Consider the following 21325-nt stretch of genomic DNA (forward strand, 5'->3'; position numbering starts at 1 on the left):
GATTTAATTTCCCGTTTCACTAATGAAATTTTGCAATGTCAAGTGAAAATGAACATTAGTAAAGGATGCATAGAGCATTCGGCTGCAGCCGATTGAAGTTAGACAAACAATGAGACATAGTTAACTTTCTAAACCAATTTGGATCCTCTGCCGCTGCTGAGGTTTTCTACAGCTCCCTCCCGCACAATTATAGACCATTGATTTTTGTAATTAAGGACTAGGAGTAATCCAAATTAAAAAAAAAACTTATTAACTAAAGAATTTAATATTGGCTATAGGGACAACAAAGAATCCAAAATTCTTTTGGAGGCATACGATTTCAATGGGTCCATTGATAGCTGCAACTTGCAATAATCTTCAATTAATCCAACATCCTCTGGCATTCCCCCTCTATATAAACCTGCAGTTCTCTTTGTCATACCAAAGTAGTAGAAGAGTGAAGTTCACTTAAGCTAGCAGAGTGAGAAATCAATTAATATATCATTAAGCTAGCTAGTGATGGAGGCTTCCAAGAAGATGGTTGTGATTATGGGGATGTTATTGTTGGCTACTGCCATGTTGGCCAATGTCCAGTCCCTGTGTAACATGTCCAATGATGGGCTGAAGTCATGCCTGCCTGCTGTTAGTGGTGAGAACCCTGCTGATCCAACCCTTGCTTGCTGCTCTGCCATTGCCAATGCTGACCTTCCATGCTTGTGTCATTACAAGAGTTCTGGCTTGTTGTCTTTCTATGGTGTTGATCCTGATGAAGCCATGGATCTCCCTGTTAAGTGCAAGCTCATGAAATCCTTCAAGTGCAACTAGTACCTCATCTGTGGGTGCATGGAAGCATAAATGCAAGGGCAAATGATTAGTTATATGTGTACTGATTATTTTGCTCTTGTTTTTCCCTGTTTCTCTGTTTCTTTATTATTCAACTTGTTTGTTGTTTGTTGCTAATGTGATGGTTCACGCCTCATGGTTTGTGATTTGTTTGTTTTAGTGTTTATTTGGTTTGTCAAGTCCTGTCTTCATGTAAATCGTATGTATTCTGGTTTGCCGTGAATGTTCTTCTCAATTTATCTTTCTTTGAAATAGAAATTCTCTTCATCATTTTTATTGCAAAACAACCCAAGAATGGATAAATCCAGAGTTGAAGTTTGAAGTAAGATTTGAGATGTTATGAAAACAATGTCAAAAATTAAGAGAAAAAGAATTAAAGCAGGTCAATATATCTGCTGCGCCCCTTTGCCCCTGAAGAGAAAAATAAAGGGTAAATAGCCAAGTTGGTCCTTGAATGTGTCAATCGCCTTCAAATTGGTCCCTAAACTTCTAAAATGCATCTTACGGTCCCTGAATGTGTCAAAAGACATTCAAATTAGTCCCGGACATTAAAAATAGAAACGGACGTTAACGATTTTATTTTTATAATTTTTTTGTTGCTTAACTAGACTGCTGATGTGGAAATTGAATGTTGGAAAAACATGTGAACGTCAAATTAGTCACTAAATGTGACAAACTAGTCCCCAATGTAAAAAAAAGCTATCATAACTTTTCATCTTCATCCCTAATCATTTTCAACCTCTATTATCTTCTTTTCCATTTTCAACCTAAAGTTTAAACTTGAAAACCCAGAAAATTTTCTAATTTTAGAAGAAAAAAAATTAGAAATGACTCATCTGATGATTTTCCTCATATGTAGATTTTCCTCAAACTTAAACCTCATTCTCACTTTATCTGATGATTTCTTCACTGCATTTTTAAGATTTGCAATGACTCATCATCAATCTTGACATTCAGCTACCAAATCAACCCAGAAATTGATTTTTTTTTGCTAAAACATTCAGATCCGAGATGAAGAAAAAAGTTAATTAATCAATCAATCCAAACATATTATTTTTTCCTTGCACACATCAAGAGCAATTTTATTTTATTTTTTTTAAACGTAAAAACTAAATTAATCACCGACAAGGCTGAGATGATGATGTTTATACGGAGACAACTATAGATACAACTTAAGAATAAGGGGAGTTGTCACCAGCCTTAAGTTAAAAATCAAAGAGATGTGGAAGCAAGAGGAACAATACTGGGGCCAAAGATCAAGACTTAAATGGATCCAATTTGGTGATAAGAACCCAAAATTCTTCCATGCTACTACAGTCCAACGAAGAGACCGCAATCGACTTGAGCGTCTAAAGGATGATAATGGAACATGGAGAGAGGGCAAGTCTCAGATTCTTGAGGCTTTCCACCAGCACTATAGCAATATTTACAAATCAGAGGGTACTCAACAAATTGACAGATGCTTGGGGAGCGTTCCAAGAAAGGTTACAGATGAGCTAAACGAGTTGCTTATTGAGGAAGTTTCCTATGAAGAGATTGTTGAAGCCCTAAACAGTTTGGGGAGTATGAAAGCCCCTGGGCCAGATGGTTTTAATGGGCTCTTTTTCAAAAGCCATTGGAACTCTATTAAGGATGATGTGTGTGCAGCTATCCAAAATTTTTTTAGGGAGGGTGACCTGCCTACTGACATAAATGAAACTGTGGTTGCACTAGTACCAAAAGTTCCTGGGCCGGAGAATGTTGTCCAATTCAGGCCCATTAGCTGTTGTAATTTTCTTCTTAAAATGGTGACTAGAATTATGGTCATACGCCTAAAAGGTGCTTTGAATGACCTGATTACACCAAATCAGAGTGCTTTCGTGGGAGGCATGATGATTCAAGACAATATCCTAGTTGCTCAAGAGGTCTTCCATGGGCTCAAGAAAAGGGGGAAGGAATTGAAGGATTTCTTGGCAATAAAATTGGACTTGAGCAAAGCGTATGATAGATTGGAGTGGGTGTTCTTAGAGAGAGCCCTCTTGGCCTATGGCTTCCATGAGAAGTGGGTGACACAAGTCATGAGAGTGGTGAGAGGGGTTACGTACAAGTACAAAATTAATGGCCACCTTGGCAAGAAACTTATTCCTGAAAGAGGCCTAAGGCAGGGGGACCCCCTCTCCCCCTATCTCTTTGTCCTAGCAGTTGATGTTTTGTCTCATATGCTTATCCAAGCACAAAGAGATGGCAGAATTGAAGGCCTCCAACTTGCCCCAACGGCTCCTAAACTAACTCATTTATTTTTTGCAGATGACTCCCTCCTTTTTGCCAAAGCCTCTGATCAAGAAGCCTACCAAATTGTTGACATCTTAAACACTTTCTCCTTGGCCTCAGGACAGCGAATCAACACTAGCAAATCTGGAATAATTTGCAGCCTCTTTTTACACCAGCAACAGAAACTGAGTTATGCCAATATCCTTAAAATGGAAGTCTGGGATAATCCGGGAAAATACCTAGGGCTTCCAGCTACATGGGGGAGAAACAAAACCAACTGCCTAGATTGGGTTAAGGAGCGGATTATGGGCAAGATGGAAGGGTGGAAAGAATCCCTTTTGAACCAAGCGGGAAAGGAAGTACTAATTAAAGCTGTTATCCAAGCAATTCCTACCTATGCTATGGCTGTAGTGAAGTTCCCTAAGACCTTTTGTTCCTATCTGAATGCTGCAGTTGCAAGGTTCTGGTGGAGGAATCATGGCAGGGACAAAGGTATACACTGGAAGAGTTGGAACTGCTTATCCAAGAGAAAAAGTGAGGGTGGTATGGGTTTCAGGGATTTCATATTTCAGAATACCTCCTATCTTGCTAAACAGGCCTGGCGCATGATATCTAACCCTGATGCACTCTGGGTCTCTGTACTCAAGGTAGTTTACTACCCCTCTAGTGACTTCTTTGAAGCTCACAAAGGAAGGTCTTCCTCTTGGATCTGGAGTAGCTTGCTAGAGGGAAGGGATTTTTTAGCAAGGAAAGGGAGATGGGCAGTGGGGAATGGTAAAGATATTAATATCTGTGATGATGCCTGGCTGTGGAATGGTGAAATAATCAAGGGAACTGGGCCTCAACCTAACTTGAAAGTAAACCATCTCATCATCCCTAATGGAGGTGGCTGGGATAGGACCAAGGTTTCCCAGTTGTTCCCCCCTCAATTGGCTATCAAGATCATGCAGACCCCTGTTGGTCTCACAGGGTGTAGTGATAAATTTCTCTGGCCTCATACTAAGTCAGGGGATTACAGCATAAAAACTGGTTATCATATAGCTAGATTGGAATGTATCAACAACACGGCACAAGCTACATCTTCCTACATTATTCCAGAGGCAACTTGGAAACTTATATGGAAGAGCAATCTTCCCCAGAAAATCAAAGTCTTCCTATGGAAATCATGCAACAACGCTCTTGCTGTTAAAGATAACCTATACAGAAGAAAGATCCCAGTTGACAGATCTTGCCCAATCTGCTTAAGTGAGCCTGAGACTATAGAGCATGCTCTACTGCTCTGTCCTTGGACTAGAGCTGTTTGGTTTGGGGCCCCCTACCCAAGATTTATCAATAGAGAGGGACTTGGTACCTTTGACCACTGGCTACTGCAAATGTCCCAAGCACTCAGAGGAGATGGGCCAACACAAGAGGAGGAGTGGTCCACCCTGTGCTACACCATCTGGGCCATTTGGAAGGGTCGTAACAAGGCGGTCTTCAGTTCTGAAGAACCAAACCCTGTAGCAACCATTCAACAATTAAAATTCATGCTTGCAGATTCAAGTTCATACAGGGCGAGCATACCAGAAAAACTGAATACCAGAACAGGAAACACACATAACAGGCAAAGGGACCACTCTTGGGTACACCCTCCACAAGGAATAATTAAAATTAATGTTGATGCAAGTATCAAGGATCCGAATCCCTCTTGCTGCTTGGGTGTTGTAGCGAGAGACCATACGGGCATCCTGATCATGGGAGCTGCGATGAGAAGCTTTGCCTCTTCCCCTGCTTCTGCAGAAGCTCTTGCCCTTCGAGAGGGAGTTATCCTGGCTGCAAACCTTGGTTGGAACAGGATCTTGGTCGAATCTGACTGCTTAGCCCTTGTAGAGACTTGCAAGGGAAACATGCAACTAGCTGAAGTCAGAGCCATTATGGATGATGTCTATGAATTAAGAAAGCATTTCAATTACTGTGAATTTAGGTGGACTAACCGTGCATGCAACACCCCTGCCCATCTGGTAGCTCAACTGGCTTACCACAATGAACTCAATAGCAACTGGATCTTCTCGCCTCCTCTGCCGATCGCAAGAGCCCTTACACAAGACGCTCGCGGAATTCCCCCAAGGTGTTTTGCTGCCCCCTGAGGAGGCTTGGAGGAGACTGGATCCTTTTGTGTGGCTAATTGTGGGAGAAGTTTGGTCTTGGAAGGTAGATGAAGGCCTCTCTCTAGTTGTTGGAAGAGGAGCTATGCCTGGGTGGAATCCTTTATTGTCAATTATGTTAGTTGGTTTTTTATTGCTTGGAACATGCACTACATGTGGGTACCTGTAAAGCTGAGTAAATGCCATCCATCCCCACTAGTGCTTGTCCCCTCCCTCTAGTTTGTTTTATTAGTCGTGACTGTTCACTAGTGCATCCTTCTTCATTCTACTGATTGCATGTCTCAGCCGGTTTGGGCTTTGGCCTTTGGCTTTGTACTCCCCCATTAGTGGGCTTTGGCTTTTGGGCCTCTTTTATCAAATCTGCGTACCGTTGACCAAAAAAAAAAAGAATAAAGGATGTAAGTAAGCCAATTGGTCAAATGAACTAGAGGCCTTTGGAATTTGCTCAATCCAAACAAAGAAGACTCTTTAATCACCCATTTTAAACCTGAAATAAAAAAAAATTAACTTGTTGAAGGGCTATGATGTAAACAGAGACCCAGAAAAAATTTAACCCAGAACCCATAAAAATTGAATCCAGAACCCATGTTCCCCTCCGATTTCTGACTCATAACCCATATAAATTGAACCCAGAAGGCCAGAACCTAGAAAAATTGAACCCAGAACCCATTTCCCCCAACAACAACTTCATCCAGATCTGCAAGCAAGGGAGGGGGGGGGGCACGTGAGGGTTTTAGACCTGATGTTGATGTTGAATACGGTGGTGGGGGGTTCTTCATGGGTTGGATTTGATTTGGGGAATGAGGATCTCACATGGGTTGTTGTTGGTTCTTCAGATACTTATGGATTTATGGGTTTTGGGTGAGATGATGAAGATTGAAGACTAATTTAGGGTTAGAGTTTTTTTATTTACTGAAGTTGTTTTTTATTTATTTACCTATTTTATTTTATTATTATTTTGGGTTAAATGCCACATAAGCCTTGACCTTGACAAAAAAAATTCATGTCAGCATTCCGTTACGTCCGTCAACAATTTTAACCCAAGAGACTAATTTGAATGCCCTGCAATTGTGATTTGGTGAAGAACATAATTGACAGGCACAATATGATCATAAAAATCTTGATTACTCCGCCAGTTCTATATCCACATACCAAATGGAATAATCCTCTCCCCTGCCAACCCACATATAAAAAAGGATTCAGTTCCCTCTCCCAAGCAGACACCAAAACCATCTCCAATAACATGTGCTGCCTTCATGATACCCTCCAAAATATAAGAATCATAAGGTTTATGAGAGGCAACAAGCATTGTACCATCCTAAAATTGTTTTTGAGAACCTTTACCTAACTATTGTCCTTGTCATGGAGCAAACTATGAACCAATAAGAGGAACGAATGATATGAATGCCACTATAAAGTTAGTATATCTCATATTAAGAAATCATTCTTCATAAGTGCCGCATAATGATTAAACGTTAGACTAAATACCTTAGAAAATCAGTTATTTACTAGCAATGCTAGACGTTATTGTTAATGTCAAGTGACTTTGGTGTAATCTTCACCTCATACTATTTAATGTTTTTGTTAGCAAAGATAATCCAATCTTTAGGATACCTTTAAAGACTCAAACCAAATAATTTTTAGATTCAATGCAAGATAAAAAGAACTTATATTTTCAAATACTAATGTTATGTTTAATCTTTCAAAAAAATGTTAAATTTTTTTTAAACCAAAATAAAATTGTTATATATATTTTTTGAACCTAGAAAAACCTAATTAAAAAATATCTCATATATAAGGAACATGTTAAAAATTTATAATAGAATGAGTTGGGGGGAAATTGACAATAGAATAAGTTGGGGGAGAAAATGTGAGAATACTGTAAAGTTAAATCAGGGTTTGCTATATATATATAGACCCACAGAGGCCACAAGTCGCAGCGCAGCCCAAACCCTAGCTAGTTTATCATCTCCTCCTCCCTCACCCATTCGCAGCCGCCGTGGAGTTTACATTTTCCCCTTTTTGTTTTCATTGTTTTTTCAAAGCAATTATTTAGTTTTGTTTGTTGAATCGGCCTTCATAATCCCAGATGAGCTTCTCAAATGCTTACGCTGATTCATGGGAGGCCGAAATCAAATTCTGGAAGTTTCGCTGATAAATGCCTTTTCTCATTTTATACATCAAAGGCATTTACTAGTAACTTTACCATACAATTTTCCACTTTTCTCTAATCCAATTTTTTCTCATTCTGTTTTGAATTTCAAATTTTAGTCATTGAATCCAGGGCAATGGAACTAAAACATGTTCTTGGGAATAGTTGGAAACATAATAACATCCATATTACTATGTTTCTAATTCTTGATTTTATGTTACAGTGTTGCTGTATTGATTGAAAGGTTCTATTATTTCTGTATTGATTAATTCTTCACCATATGTTGCCATCAATTATCATATATGTGCTACTTATACAAACATGTCACTCTCTTTTTCCCTTATTATTGGGTTGAACATTAAAGCAAATAATTTCACTACTAGCTTGTTAGATGTTACACTTCCTGTAAATTTCAACATCAATGGCATTGGCTTATTTCTATCTATGTTTCTATGTATTTAGTTGTTTAAATGTATATGATAAAATGCAAATATATGCGTTTATATGTGTGTGGCCATAAAGTCATTTCAAGCATTTTTCTTTTCTTTTCCACTGTATTTTGTTCTTTTTTGGTCAAAGAGTGAAACTGTATTTTGTTTTATTTAAGATTTTTGAATATTTTTGGGCTTTTGCTAATCGTTTATCTGTTTTCCTCCATGAGTTCATATTGGCAGAATTGTAACTTGCTGCTATCATCGGTTTAATGAGCCCAACTAGTATTATTATTGTATTTTCAAAAACAAAAAATTTAAATTCAAAAACATAACGTCATCAAATTAAAGATCTATCCATTAAAAATTTGGTCCCCAAATGAAAAATAAACATTATGAGTCTTTGCATTGCACCCTAATGATAAGGGCCAAGTTGGGGAAAGATACTACACTATAGATGTTTAGGTCGAATTTTCTGACTAGTTTTTTTTTGGAAGCAAAACATATATGGAGAGTGTTGAGAAACAGTCATTCTTTAACGGATGATGATTTTTGGTTCAAAAGTTGGACATTTTAGTCCTTAATGTAAAGTTCACCCTTTTTCAAAAAAGGATGTGAGGGGATTTGAATCTGGAACAAGATATTGTTAAAACAAGTCAATGTTAACTCAGTTTTTTTTTTGAAATCAACAACCAAATGATATTAAATCAAAACGAGTTTGGCATAGTCTTTCGAGGGCTGATGTTAACTCAGTTTTATTTATTTAACTTTTAGTTATTGCAAGGAGGAATCAACTTCTTAATCACCAACAACAACAACCCTTCACAAATCTCCTTTTCCCGGGTTTAATTAACTCTCAGACGCTTTTGATCTTTCATAGAAATCTGGTGCACTAGATTTTCAACTTTTGCTAAAGAGATTGATTTGATCCCCATGGCGATTGCTTGTTTAAGGTTTTGATCATCAGAATTTTTTCCTGTGTGGGTGGGGGCCTAGATGATAAAAAATTGGGGATAGGGATGCTAAGCACGATGTACCTAGAGGGGTCCCAACTTTGTATAAAAATTAAAATACAACAATACACTTCTAAATATTAAATTTCTCATGAAAAGTTCATCTTTAAGATGAGTTAAAAGCACAAAACAATATTTTGGGCATTAGATGATTTTACAATTTGATGAATTACAATTTACAAGCACGCTTAAAAAACAATCAGACGACTCGTAACGTCTACACCACGACACAATAGCCACATCGTCTTACAAAGAGGTTTAAGAAATGGTTACCATATCAACCAAAAGAGAACCAGCTAGCCGCATCACACTCCACTAGCTTCCACCTATCACAAGCCCAACCTCACCCCTTCGAACACCTATATCTTGTTACAAATGGGTTTGATGATCTTTATCCTACTTGTCGGCTAAGAAAAGAAATTTATTGCTTGAGATGGTATCTGTCCCAAGAGTCGTGGATCAAAAGGCGAATAGCAATCTCAAAATCACTTTCAATCAAAACTTTAGAGAAACCTGTAGTACATGCCAAGGTGGGGGGACTGGAGACCCTGTTCCAAGCCTGAAGGTGGTAGACCTGAGCCACTTGAGCTAGACGTTATCCTCATCAAAATCCACTATATTCTCCATTTTTAGTACAAAATCCTTCTCTTAATTTAATCAATCTCAAGTTTACTAAATTTAGTTATTCCAACATTGATTTAATTACATGTTTGGTCCATTTAGTTTGGACGTGATTTTAGATCCCTAGTTTTTCTGAGCAAATTTAGTCCATCAGCTTTTGTATTTTTGTAAATGAAGTCCTTTATCACTATCATTCTATTTAAAATTTCTCGTTTTTGAAGACAAGTCTTCACAAGTTGAATCAATTTAAACATTAATCCCATCACAACTCACTAATCTGCATCTTAAATTTCATTCACTTGACTCAAAATCTTCTCAACATATAACCAAACATTCTAGTAACCCTCGAAATCAGAAGTCCTTGGCATGCTTGTTTCAGATAGGAGGGCCAATGAGAAAATGCAACCCTAATGCACATCGTGCTTAGCAAAAATAAGGCTAACATGCCAAATGTGTATTTGGATAGTTTGCAAAAGTGTAGAAGTACACTAAACTTGATTTTATAAAAATCAATTTTAATTTTGAAAATATGTACATAAAAAATACTTTAGTATAATTAATACCATTGAATAGATTTATGTACAGCTATTAATATAAATATGCAATACTACTCACATAATATAATATTAAATCATGAAAATGTTTCTCTCAATATACTTCATGCTATGTTTTTCTAGACTGTACATAGTTGTTTGCATATCGCTTCAAATAAGTTCAGACGTTTAACACATACTTCAAGATAAATAGTGAACGAAGCTCTATCATGAGTAATGATAAAAATCCATTCACATTGTAATCAGCTGATATGATGCAGTTGAAAGTTGAAACACAGGCTAAGTTAATAAAATGTCGGGTTTGTCAAATTTACTAAAAAATTGCCAAACATTTAGACAAAATTCAATTCATATTTATGGCTTCAAGCGTAACTCTAGTTATTCTAAGCACCTATCCAAATATAGCAATGATGCTCACCTTAAAACCAAATTAGTATGATACTTAACAGTAAGGAGTAAAGACATCTTGCTGGGGGAGAAAAAAGAGGTAACGCGTATCTATTAAAAATAAGAAACATCCGTTTTATCATTAGATATCAAAATTTTCTATCTCAAAACAAGTCCAACCCCCGTGCTACAAACTACAGTAACTTCATGCAAAGGTTTACATCTATTTATTGTATAGATGAACAGCACTGAAAATGAGGAAACCTGCCATCTGCATCATAATCAAAAGGTTAAATTACCAAAAAGCCATGAAGAATTTTCTAAATGTGGCTCTCAAACAATCTGAAAATAGAGAACTGGACCTGCCTTTAGGAAAGATTAATCACCTTTTTGGGATGCACATAAAGGTTTATCCAGAGTATCAAAGTCGAAAATCAAAGATTATATTTCAACTTACCCAATGTGTGTGTGTGTGTGTGTGAGAGAGAGAGAGAGAGAGATCCTTACCATGGAAAATGATGCTCCATAATATGGATAAGCTGTTGGTATAAATCTCTCATATTCATTGTGTCTGAAGGGGCGAACAGGAATCTACATGGAAAGTTCAACAATATTCATAAATAACGCTTATAATATTTTGCTTATTGCAATCTATAATTCCAATAAATAAAAAAGAAGTTTCAGTGTTCCACAACTACAGGTTCCCAAAGTTTCGCTTTCAACTTTGATCATGTAACAAACTCTTATCCAGCAATTAAATCAGAAATATGACCAGTTTAAGAGACAAAGGCACAAAGCTAGTGAACAATGCATATCTATGTATCATAAAGGCCAGCAGCTAAAAGTATAGTCACTGGGAACAGGAAATTCTAAACCCATAAAGATGCTGAGTGTTAGTGTGTGTAAAGCTGTTACATTACATATGGATACGTGAAGAAAAGTTTAGATGTGCTCCTGCCCAAACACAAGTAAATTTAATGATACAGAAAAGTGCGTGAACTTTGTAAGGGTGTTTAGGTGGAATGTGTTAGACACGCTCAATTAGTGAAGCGGGTTAATTAGTGGGTGGGTTAGTGTGACGTATGTAGCCTATAAATAGAGAGTTAAGGGTTAGAATTGATATCTTTTGGATCATTTGGGGTTTGGAGCTTAGGGAGAGTGGCTGAGTCTCTCCAATTACTCTAGGCAGAATGACTCCACACTGAAATGAAATACTTGAGGATCAGCAATTACCTGCTTTGATAATGATAAGCTTGTGTATCCAAGTCTTTCATACTCAACTTTGAATTGGAAAACCCCATAGACATCTGGAACCTTAAATGATGTGAAATAACGACCCTGAAAGAGAAAACGTAATCCAACAAATTTCAGTAAAGAGCTTATTAGAGAAGAAATTAAGACGTTCGAAAGGAAATTCAAACCAACCTTCCCGTCAGTTGATAAAGTCTTCAAGACATAGGGGCTCATCATGTAAAATTGCACTTGAACATCATTGGCTACATAGGGTTCCCAAGTTGTCCCAGACCACTCATAAATTTCAACAGAGTATTCCTTTAACGAGATTTGAGAAGTGAGCGCCAACCGAAAATAATGTTTCAATTAAAGCACATCATCATCGAAATAATATTTAAATTACCAGATCATCGTTGATCCTATAGATGGATGGTTCATCAGCTTCACCGGCTTTATGGTGTTGCACATTCACCGCCTTAATGTCAAAAGATGAAGTAAAAGCAAATTAATTAATAATAGTGATGGTAAATGATGATGTCAAATATCAAATAGTAGTATATGAACAATGACAATAGAATTGATGGAAGAATTTGCCTTACCTTAAGATGACCTCTTTCATGGAAAACCCATTTGCTAAGTTCAGTCAAGAACTGCTCATTACCGGACTTGTCATGTCTGTTCCTCGCAAAAGAAAAGAAAATACCAAACTTCATTTAGCAGAAAGTATGTTTCCCTAAAAATTAGATTCTAAAGGGAAAGAGACACATTGGCAATTAAGTTGGGTTTAATGGAATTATTACGCAAAATAGTTGATAAAAACTGAATTATGACAGTGTTAAGAGAGAAGACAACCACTCTAGCAGTGAACAAAGTTCTGATACTAAACAGGATAAACAAATCACTCACTTGGTTGGACTCCCAGCCTTTTGCACACCAGACCTGAAAAATCTGCAAACAAAATAAAATAAATCCAAGTTAGTTAGTATAAGTTCGAATGAGCTTCAGAGCATACATAGTATTAGAAAACCTAGATTAACAACTAAGCCTTCCATACCGGTTGCTGAACAAGCTCAATGAGCCAGAGATCAATACCCGAGCATTATTTCTTGCCTAAGCAACATAAAAGGAGAGAATAAGCGATGAGTTACTACTTAGGTTCAGAATTAATATTTTAAAAAATCATAACAGCATGTAATGAAAAATAAATGTGTGTAAATCACGTATTATGAAAAAATGAGATGAAACACCAGATATTTGACAACATATTTGTGTACTTTTTTGCATTTAAAAAATATACTATTCCAAAAGGGAAATGGATAATGTCTAAAGGAGTAAAAACAAAATTAGCAAGCATAATTTGCATACATATTTAAAAGCAATAGAACAAGGCCATATCCATATTAAAAGTCAAGCAGAAAAGGGCAAATTGAGGATAGAAATAGTACAACAGGATGATGAAACATAGACATACCTGTACAACTGAAACTAACGAGATAGAAGATCCAGTTAGTGATGGAGGACTTGTCAACTTAGATTTGGGGTTAGCAGAGTAAGCTGTAGGAGATGCTGAGAGAACTTTCAACACCTAAATTGAAATACATATAAAAGTATAACTAAACTAAAGTAGACTTATAAATGCAATAAGGCCAATGATGACAACTGAACTAAGATTACCAAATATTACCAGGCTATTAGAAGGATTTAAAGAATGTCCAATCCCTTGGAAAAGTACTGGAGCCTGTTGCATGTAATGAGAAATTGTGTATAAGAATTTGCCAGTAACATAAAGTAATTTTAATGCCTTAAGCGTTAATTGAGCCTAATGCAGTTAGCTAGTACATTAACAATGAACTTGCCTCAATTTTTTTGCTTCCCAATATCACATCAGACTTGATCAAATCATCACTAGCAATCAACGTGTGATCTCCTTCGGTAGAAGACACTGCATATCCAGAATGATCTACAACCATAGCAGAAAGATCCTAAAAAAGAAAAAAGCAAAGGATAGGTCTTCAGTGCCCAACATAAAACAAAAACAATAACAGCTAAACACATTACACCACCCCACCAAAGTATAAACACATAACTGGGAAATGTCAAACTCACTAGAAAGAAAACTAGCTAAACGAGAAATTAAAAGAACACAATGTACAAAAATCAATTCAACTGTAAGCACCTCATCAAAGTCCACTCCACACTCGGTGGCGATTTCACGGATTAAATCAGATGCATTACTATCAGCAGCAACTATCAAATCATGACCGGAATCAACAAAATCCAAAACTGCAGCTGCATCAATGGATCCTCCAAAACCTGCACATCACAAAACACCCTTATGCATCTAAAATTAAAAATCGAAACTTCAGAACATGTATAAGCTAAGAACGAAACTTCAACAAGACCCATTTCTAAAAAACAAAAACAAAACCGAAATTAAGATCTCATGAAAATTGGGGTGCAGTGTGAAAATTGGAAAACTCACGTTCGATGGTGGGGCAAAACAAAATCAAGCCATCGTAGAGGTACTGGCCGTATCTCTGGAGCGCGATTTTGGGGTCATCGGCGAGCTTGAAATCGAGATCGAAGCCGCGAGATTGGAGAGAGTTGAGGAAGATTGAGTGGGAGGATTTGAGGGCGAAATCGTCGAGAAGAACGAGGATGCGGCGATCTGATGGTGAGTCAGGGGAGAAGGAGCTGCATAGAAGAGGAATGAGAGCGAGGAGCACAAACAAGAGCTTCGCCATTTTTGGGGTACAACAACCACACACACTCTCTCTCTCTCTCTCTCTGCTTCCACTGTGTTTTCTTTCTTTCAGTGTATAAGTCTTCGTCTTTCTTCCACGCTATTTGTCATAAATTGAATTTTTGGTCCTTCATTATGAGTATTTTTATATTTTCACCCCCACTGTGTTTGTGGATTGGGCTGATGCACTGGCCCAATTTTGTGCATTAGGCTTGGGGGAGCTTCTTTTTCCCACCACCCAATCATCTATTTGAACTATCCATTATGTCCAAAATGCCCTCCACTCCACTCATATTCCCACCACCCCCTTCATGTTCTCATCCCCTCCCCTCCACTCTCATTTCCGGATGAGAGTTTCCCACTAGCTAGCACCTTCTTCATCTAAGCAAGGTTCTCAATCTCCTCCTAGCAAGCTTACATTCTTCTTTTTGAGGATGTATTTTTCATGTGCTCGTATTATGTTTTTGTTTTATGTTATAGATATGGTTAGGACTATAAATGACGACTTTACAAGTGTACGTGGAGCATGTCTTTATTGTGTTTGGTAAAAAAATATTATTCATTACATGAATGACATTGATTCGCAAGGTCGTGGCAAATTCAAGGGTTATCACCATGGGAAAAAATTGGCGAACATTCATACCTACCATAGGATCATACACGAGGTGGTTGACTACTCCAATCTCGCCATGCTATTGGATTGATCTTACTACATAGTAGATAAAGGCTTGTTGTCTACTTTTTATGAGATGCATGATACTTGTTTGATAGGGTGGTGTGGTAGTCAGGGAGTTTCTTGTTTCCCACAAACTAATACCGATAGTACATATTTCTCGCCATAGGAAATGGATGAGAGATAGTTGTCATACCAAACTTGAGTCATTGATTGAGGGCTTAAGGTCGCAGTTGCAAGACTGAGTCCTTGTATACCAAGAGTGGTATCGTCGGATCTTATGCCTTGTGTTTTATACCACCAGAGTCCAGAAAATAGGATATTGTTTATGTAGTGATTACTGATTAGTTTAATTTGATCTATATTGCCGGGATTATTTCACTTATCATGCATATTTATGATCAAGCTTGATAAATAAATTGTAGTGAATGTATGAGAAATGCAGAAAATTGAGCATTGCTCTCCTAATTTGTTTTGCAAAAATGTTTCGAGTTTGTTGATTTTTTTTTTAGAATTCGAATTTGATCTCTGGTTGGGGTAATTTCATCCTAGCACAATCCTTTTCTATAAAATTGATTTTGAGAAAGTTAAAAATTTATGGAAATGTTACTCGGTTGTACAAATCGATTTTAGTTGCCCCAATCAAGATTCCTAAACACAAACAAACAAGCACTAAAATTATATATATTTCATCTATATGCTCTCTTGCAATCATTTTTCTGGAAATGTCATCTTGACTTTTATTCCTGATGAAATATGTCTCTTTCACCGAGTATTTAAGTAGGAAATGAAAAGAAAAGTGATCCGGTATGAAAGATTCCCTTTACAAGTATTTGCTGATACAAAAATTGGCAGAATCAAAAGTATGATTGTGTGAAGTTTACATAGTGTACATGTTTTCTTGCCCCAAGAGAGAAAGACAAGCATATGCAGATCTTGGACCAATACTATACACAACATTGGAATATCATCATAGAATTCAATGAATCTTTGAGCTGTTGGGATATAGATGGAAAACTAGTGCGTGTTTGAAAGTCCTTCCACAATTGATTCAAAATCAATTATGAGGAGAAGTTTACCGGAGCACACTTATGGATGCTTGAATTGATTTTGAAAAAAAACAAGCTGGTCAGAACATGCTATAGTTTAACAACTCTTACAATAAGAATTTGATCATATAAAATCTAGCTTTTCTGGCCCAATTTCTTGACTATTGTAGCCATGTAGCTTCCTTGATACTCAGCAAGGGCCAGCTCTGTTTCACTTGGTTGCCTTGAGCCATCACCAGCAAAAACTCCAGCACCATATGGAGATCCACCTCTAATGGAGTCCATTTCAAACATTCCAGCACCAAAGGAATAACCAATAGGAACATACAGCATTCCATGGTGGGCTAACTGTGTAATTGCTGTCCAACTACAATAATAGTTATATATGTCTGATTAGTTATTACTCCTCAAAGGTTTGTCCCCCAATAACAATACTAACTATCACATATTACATCACAATCAACATAAAAATATGTTACTTCATTACCAAATGAAGACTCTAAAGTCCAAAAATGTCTTCTGATCATGCCCCACATGCAAAATCATAATCTCAGCTCCTAACTCAATATAACAAGTTATGCAAAAGCTATCAAGAACCCCTTTTCAATCTTCTGAAAAATCAATTTATGGAAATCCATAAACAATTGGAAAGATGTTAGGCATTTAACAGTCAAGGAATCATGGCAGAAAGGAAAGACCTTCTTATAATATGTTTGGATTATCTTGTCTTTCTTCAGAATCAATTCTGAATTCAGAAGCTACTTTGAGAAGCTTCTCCCCAAAATCAATTATGAACCAGGAAGCAGCTTAGAAGAACTTTTGAATTTGCATTGAAGAAAATAAAAACATGAGATGAGATAAGATGTGATGCATGTAACAGTCAAGTAATCATAGCAGAAAAGAAAGACCTAATCAAATTTGAAACCCAAAAGCTACTCACATAAGCTTTTTCCTAGAATTAATTCTGAGTTTTGTTTAAATTCTAGAATGATTTCTAAACATGCACTTACGCCGTGGTTTCTTGGCCACCGCCCTGAGTGCCGGTACTAACAAAGAAGCCAGCAGGAACACCCGCCAGCTTCTGTTCCTTCCACAGCTGCCCTGTTGAATCGAAAAACGCCTTCATCTGTGCTGCCATGGTGCCGTATCTTGTCGGAAACCCAAACAGCACCCCATCAGCCTCCACCAACTCCTCTGCAGATATCAGTGGCACCTGATCATCCTTCTCAGGTGCCTTCATGAGTTCCAAGACCTCCTTAGGCAGTGTTTCCACCACACGGTATAGAACCCCTTCAACTCCTTCAATGGATTCAACCCCTTTCTTCAAGGATCTCGCTAGTGACTCCACATGGCCATACATTGAGTAGAACACAATGAAAACTTTCAGCTTTTTCGCCTCTTGGCTTATACTAATTGCTGCATCATTATTTTGAATTGGAACTTCAACACTAACACTGACAGGATCATTCTTTTCTGTGTCTAAAATTGGTGCCTTCTTCTTGCTTGGTACACAACCACCTCCTTTCCCCATTGAATACAACTAGCTATGAAATTGTGATGATAGTTTGCTCAAATAAGACAATTCTTATCTTTCTTGTCAAACAAGATACAAAGTATGAAATTGAGAGATTCAAGTTATGGATATCAAATGTTGGTTCTAAATTAACAATGAATTATAGGCTTTGATGTTAACTCTGCTATAGGCCTACACAAAATACAACAACAAAAACAAAAGGAAAGGCAAATAATGTAGAGTGGAGAAGCTTGGATTTGACTTCACTCACTTATGAGCTGTTTTAACTAATAAGATAAGATGAACTAGAAAATGTCTATATATTCGCTGGCATGCTAACCTCTTCAACTAAAAAGACAAATTCATATAATTTATTTATTAGTGAAGGAAAGCACCATGTGGCATAGCATCTTTTTAAGGTAGTGTGGTCCGCTGGATTAAAAAAAAGTTTTTCATTCTTTTATTACATGTATAAAATAACATCTTAGCCCTCCTTTGAAAAAAATGTAATTTTTTTTATATAAATATTCAATGAGGATTTACTATTTTGTCATCTGATAAATACACTAAAACATGAAAATACCAAAAAAAATGACAAGATTTGATTAGATGACTATGTTAAACTCATTAAATGACATGTATAAAAAATAAATCCTTATTTTTTTATTAAGAGGGGGGAATAAGTTGAAACAGAATCAAATGATTGAAAATGATGACGGATTAGAAGTTGGTTGGCGACTTTAACAAATAATATAAATGGATCAAAATTTCCTTTTCTTTGACAGATTCCAACTACTATTTCTTCAAGTATATGTGAAAAGATTATTTTGTTTTTATAAATGTCGTTATAATGCAATTATTGGTATGTTGTATTTGACTGATTCAAACTTCAAAAAAATTAAAAAAAATATTTGACTGATTCAAAGTGGGAATAATTCGAGACGCAATATAATTGCAAAACCTTGAAATTTAAGTCAACGAAATTACGAAAACATCATTCTTCAAATTTTTAACTATTACAAAGATAATTTTGTGACAAAAAGAACGTCGACAGCAGGGTTCGAACCTGCGCGGGCGAAGCCCAACAGATTTCAAGTCTGTCTCCTTAACCACTCGGACATATCGACTTGGACGTTATCATTAGTTAAGTAAAAGAATATAAATTAAATTACAAATCAGACAAAGATCACTTCAATCTGGAGCAGTGAGAAGATGACATGCAACTGAAGATAATCAAACTGAGGGTATTTGTTGCTTGGTATAGAGTTTTAAAAATAATTTATAGCTCATATTTAGAGGTCACATTTGTATATTTATATGCAAGTTCTATTAACACAAAATCATCATAATAAGCCTTGACCTCTTGCATGCCCATAATCAGCCTTGATCTCTTGCTTGCTGAAACTGATAGCGTTTGAGATCACGGAATATATGAGATTGAATCAAGAATCGATTTAGAGCACGCGCGGATGATATTGATTCCACCTTCAAAGTAACTTTCTACCAAATCAGAGGAAGATTTAAGAAATCAGATTCATGCCTTGAATGAGTCACTACAAAGGAAAAATGAGCTATTACAAAGACAAGAGCGATACAAATTAGAGATAAAAACAAAGTTGAGTGAGACAAAAAATCAATTAGCATTTTTAATGCAACATTTAGGATTTGTTGGATCTTGTTCTCATCCATCTTCATCACCTCAACATAGCCATGAGGATGAAGACGAAAATTTTAAGGATTATTATGCTTCATTTTAATATGTTACTCATTTTCTTTGCCTTTAAGTATTAGACATTTAAGTTCTATGACATTTAATATGATGTATCCCATTTTACTTTGCTATAAAAAAAAATCATCATAATAATTTCATATGACAGAGGTTTCTCTTTTATTTCTTTCTTTCATTTCATTTAAGCAGTTTGTTGAGTTTGATAAAACCACATGAAAACGACAATTTTCCTAAAAATTATCAAAACATACCTCAAAATATAACTAATTAAACAGTTTTGTACCATCTCACTAAATCTCTCAAATAAATTAAAAATCAAATTTAGTTTAATAAACTGTTGAATGTGTCATTAAAGCCTACTCTTTGAACTATGAAGTAAATACAAGATGTTATAAAAGAATTTATCAATAATATATTCATTTAGTATTTATATAATTAATTAACACTTTATTATATAAGTTATATATAGTGCTCTTTTTGGAGAGTGAGACTTTAATGAGCACAATTCTCTCACTGAGATTATTTTCAGTACTCTTTCTCCTTCTCTCAATATAGAATCATTCTTTTGGTAAGCCAAATAATACTATAAGGGGCACAAAGAATGTCACAACTCAATACAAGAATGAAAAACTGAATAAAAAACTCAATCACCAATACACCAGTAGTGACTCAATGTAAAGTGAGTTTCACTTATTGCCTTTGAGACTCGAGAGTGTGATTCTCATAAATTAAGTTAATTATTTTATTAAAATACTTTTGGAATTTTAATGTTTAACATTCTTTTAAAATTTAAATTTCCTGGTTTCTTTGGGCTAGTTCTTTATTTCTGGTTGGGGTTGTTTCTTTGGGCCTTGATGATTTTTGATCCCTTTGAGGAGGGTGTTCATCTTTTCTACTTCCTCAAGCTTACTCCGATATTGGTCAAAAAAAAAAAAAATTACTCCGTTACATATATTTTGTTTTAAAAAATTAAAACCTTTTACTACTTTTATCTTATGATTATTTTATAATATATATTAAAATTGTTTTTATTTTTTTTAGATTAATATACTTCTTACCAAAAAAATTATTCAAATTAAATAAATAGATAAATTATTTCAAAAATTATATTCTTAATTTAATATATACTATTTGTCCAATTTTTAATTATATTTTTTTTATATTTTATTCATTATTTTTTATTATTATTTTATTTTATATTATCCTTATTATTGCATCCATGATAACATTACATTTAACTTCATATCTTATTTTATATAATCCTTATTATTTTTTTGGTGACTATATTCAATGGGTACTAAATCAAATTTGTAACTATTATACTTTAATATCTAAATATTAAATTAATATATTTCCTTTTAAATATATAATATAAATTAATTTTAAAATAATAATTATTAAATTATATTTTATTCATTTTAAATTTATTTTCCTTTTAAGTTGTATTTTCTTTACGCCGGTCTAATATACTAGTTATTTTTTTGTGAAAAATAACTATTCTTTTCGCCCCATATTATAAGTCAAATTTTCCAAACTTTTTATCCCAAAATATAAGTCACTCTACAGTATATATGCAACATAAATTACGTTTTTCATAGTTACAATCATATTTAATATGAAAGAGATAATATGATTTTAAAACGCTTTTAACATGGAAAAGAAATTCATAGGTAATCTTGGAGAGTCAATAAAACTTTTTGCAAATTTATTGCTAGTAACTATTTTTCTTAATCCTAGAAAATTGGGTAAATGTGACTGATAAATTGATACAAAATGAGTATTTATTAATAATTAGTTTAACAAAAATAATAATTAATATTATTCTGTATTTAATTAGTTGCCACAACCAATAATTAATGATAATTACTTTTTCCTTTTAAGTTTTTTTTCTAAGAGGAAATATTTTTTTTTCTTTTAATCTATTAACACTAAAAAACATTATAATCATTTTTTTTCTCGCAGCAGTTTCTCTTCTCTTCCTTTCTCTCACTCAGGTAGCTTGTTGAGTTTC

At 35.4% G+C, this 21325-nt stretch overlaps 4 protein-coding genes and 2 non-coding genes across 6 annotated transcripts; 3 read left to right on the plus strand and 3 right to left on the minus strand.

Moving 5' to 3' along the window:
* The first annotated feature begins 411 nt into the window (after nt 1-411).
* On the plus strand, nt 412-1092 carry LOC130747444 (putative lipid-transfer protein DIR1). The gene has a single exon (XM_057600388.1). It carries the CDS (start codon nt 499-501, stop codon nt 802-804), a length of 306 nt encoding a protein of 101 aa, XP_057456371.1. The 5' UTR covers nt 412-498; the 3' UTR covers nt 805-1092.
* A 950-nt stretch (nt 1093-2042) lies between these two features.
* Nucleotides 2043-5198, plus strand: LOC130745025 (uncharacterized). The gene has a single exon (XM_057597176.1). It carries the CDS (start codon nt 2043-2045, stop codon nt 5196-5198), a length of 3156 nt encoding a protein of 1051 aa, XP_057453159.1.
* Nucleotides 5199-7298: 2100 nt separating this feature from the next.
* Nucleotides 7299-7431, plus strand: LOC130709679 (small nucleolar RNA snoR83). The gene has a single exon (XR_009010156.1). It is a non-coding gene; the product is annotated as a small nucleolar RNA snoR83 (small nucleolar RNA).
* A 2975-nt stretch (nt 7432-10406) lies between these two features.
* Nucleotides 10407-14435, minus strand: LOC130747445 (dolichyl-diphosphooligosaccharide--protein glycosyltransferase 48 kDa subunit). Its single transcript, XM_057600389.1, has 13 exons — nt 14090-14435; nt 13784-13920; nt 13464-13589; nt 13292-13345; nt 13079-13192; nt 12662-12717; nt 12514-12555; nt 12207-12282; nt 12011-12082; nt 11800-11925; nt 11608-11712; nt 10882-10965; nt 10407-10645 (listed from the first exon to the last, which is right to left on the minus strand). The coding sequence occupies exons 1-13, from the start codon at nt 14349-14351 to the stop codon at nt 10598-10600; spliced, it is 1302 nt and encodes a 433-aa protein (XP_057456372.1). The 5' UTR covers nt 14352-14435; the 3' UTR covers nt 10407-10597.
* A 1369-nt stretch (nt 14436-15804) lies between these two features.
* Nucleotides 15805-17852, minus strand: LOC130747446 (probable NAD(P)H dehydrogenase (quinone) FQR1-like 2). The gene is made up of 2 exons (XM_057600390.1): nt 17083-17852; nt 15805-16439 (listed from the first exon to the last, which is right to left on the minus strand). Exons 1-2 carry the CDS (start codon nt 17601-17603, stop codon nt 16208-16210), a joined length of 753 nt encoding a protein of 250 aa, XP_057456373.1. The 5' UTR covers nt 17604-17852; the 3' UTR covers nt 15805-16207.
* A 778-nt stretch (nt 17853-18630) lies between these two features.
* TRNAS-UGA (transfer RNA serine (anticodon UGA)) lies at nt 18631-18712 on the minus strand. The gene has a single exon. It is a non-coding gene; the product is annotated as a tRNA-Ser (tRNA).
* Between the last annotated feature and the right edge of the window lie 2613 nt (nt 18713-21325).

Source organism: Lotus japonicus, chromosome 3 (assembly GCF_012489685.1).
Source record: "Lotus japonicus ecotype B-129 chromosome 3, LjGifu_v1.2".
NCBI lineage: Eukaryota > Viridiplantae > Streptophyta > Magnoliopsida > Fabales > Fabaceae > Lotus > Lotus japonicus.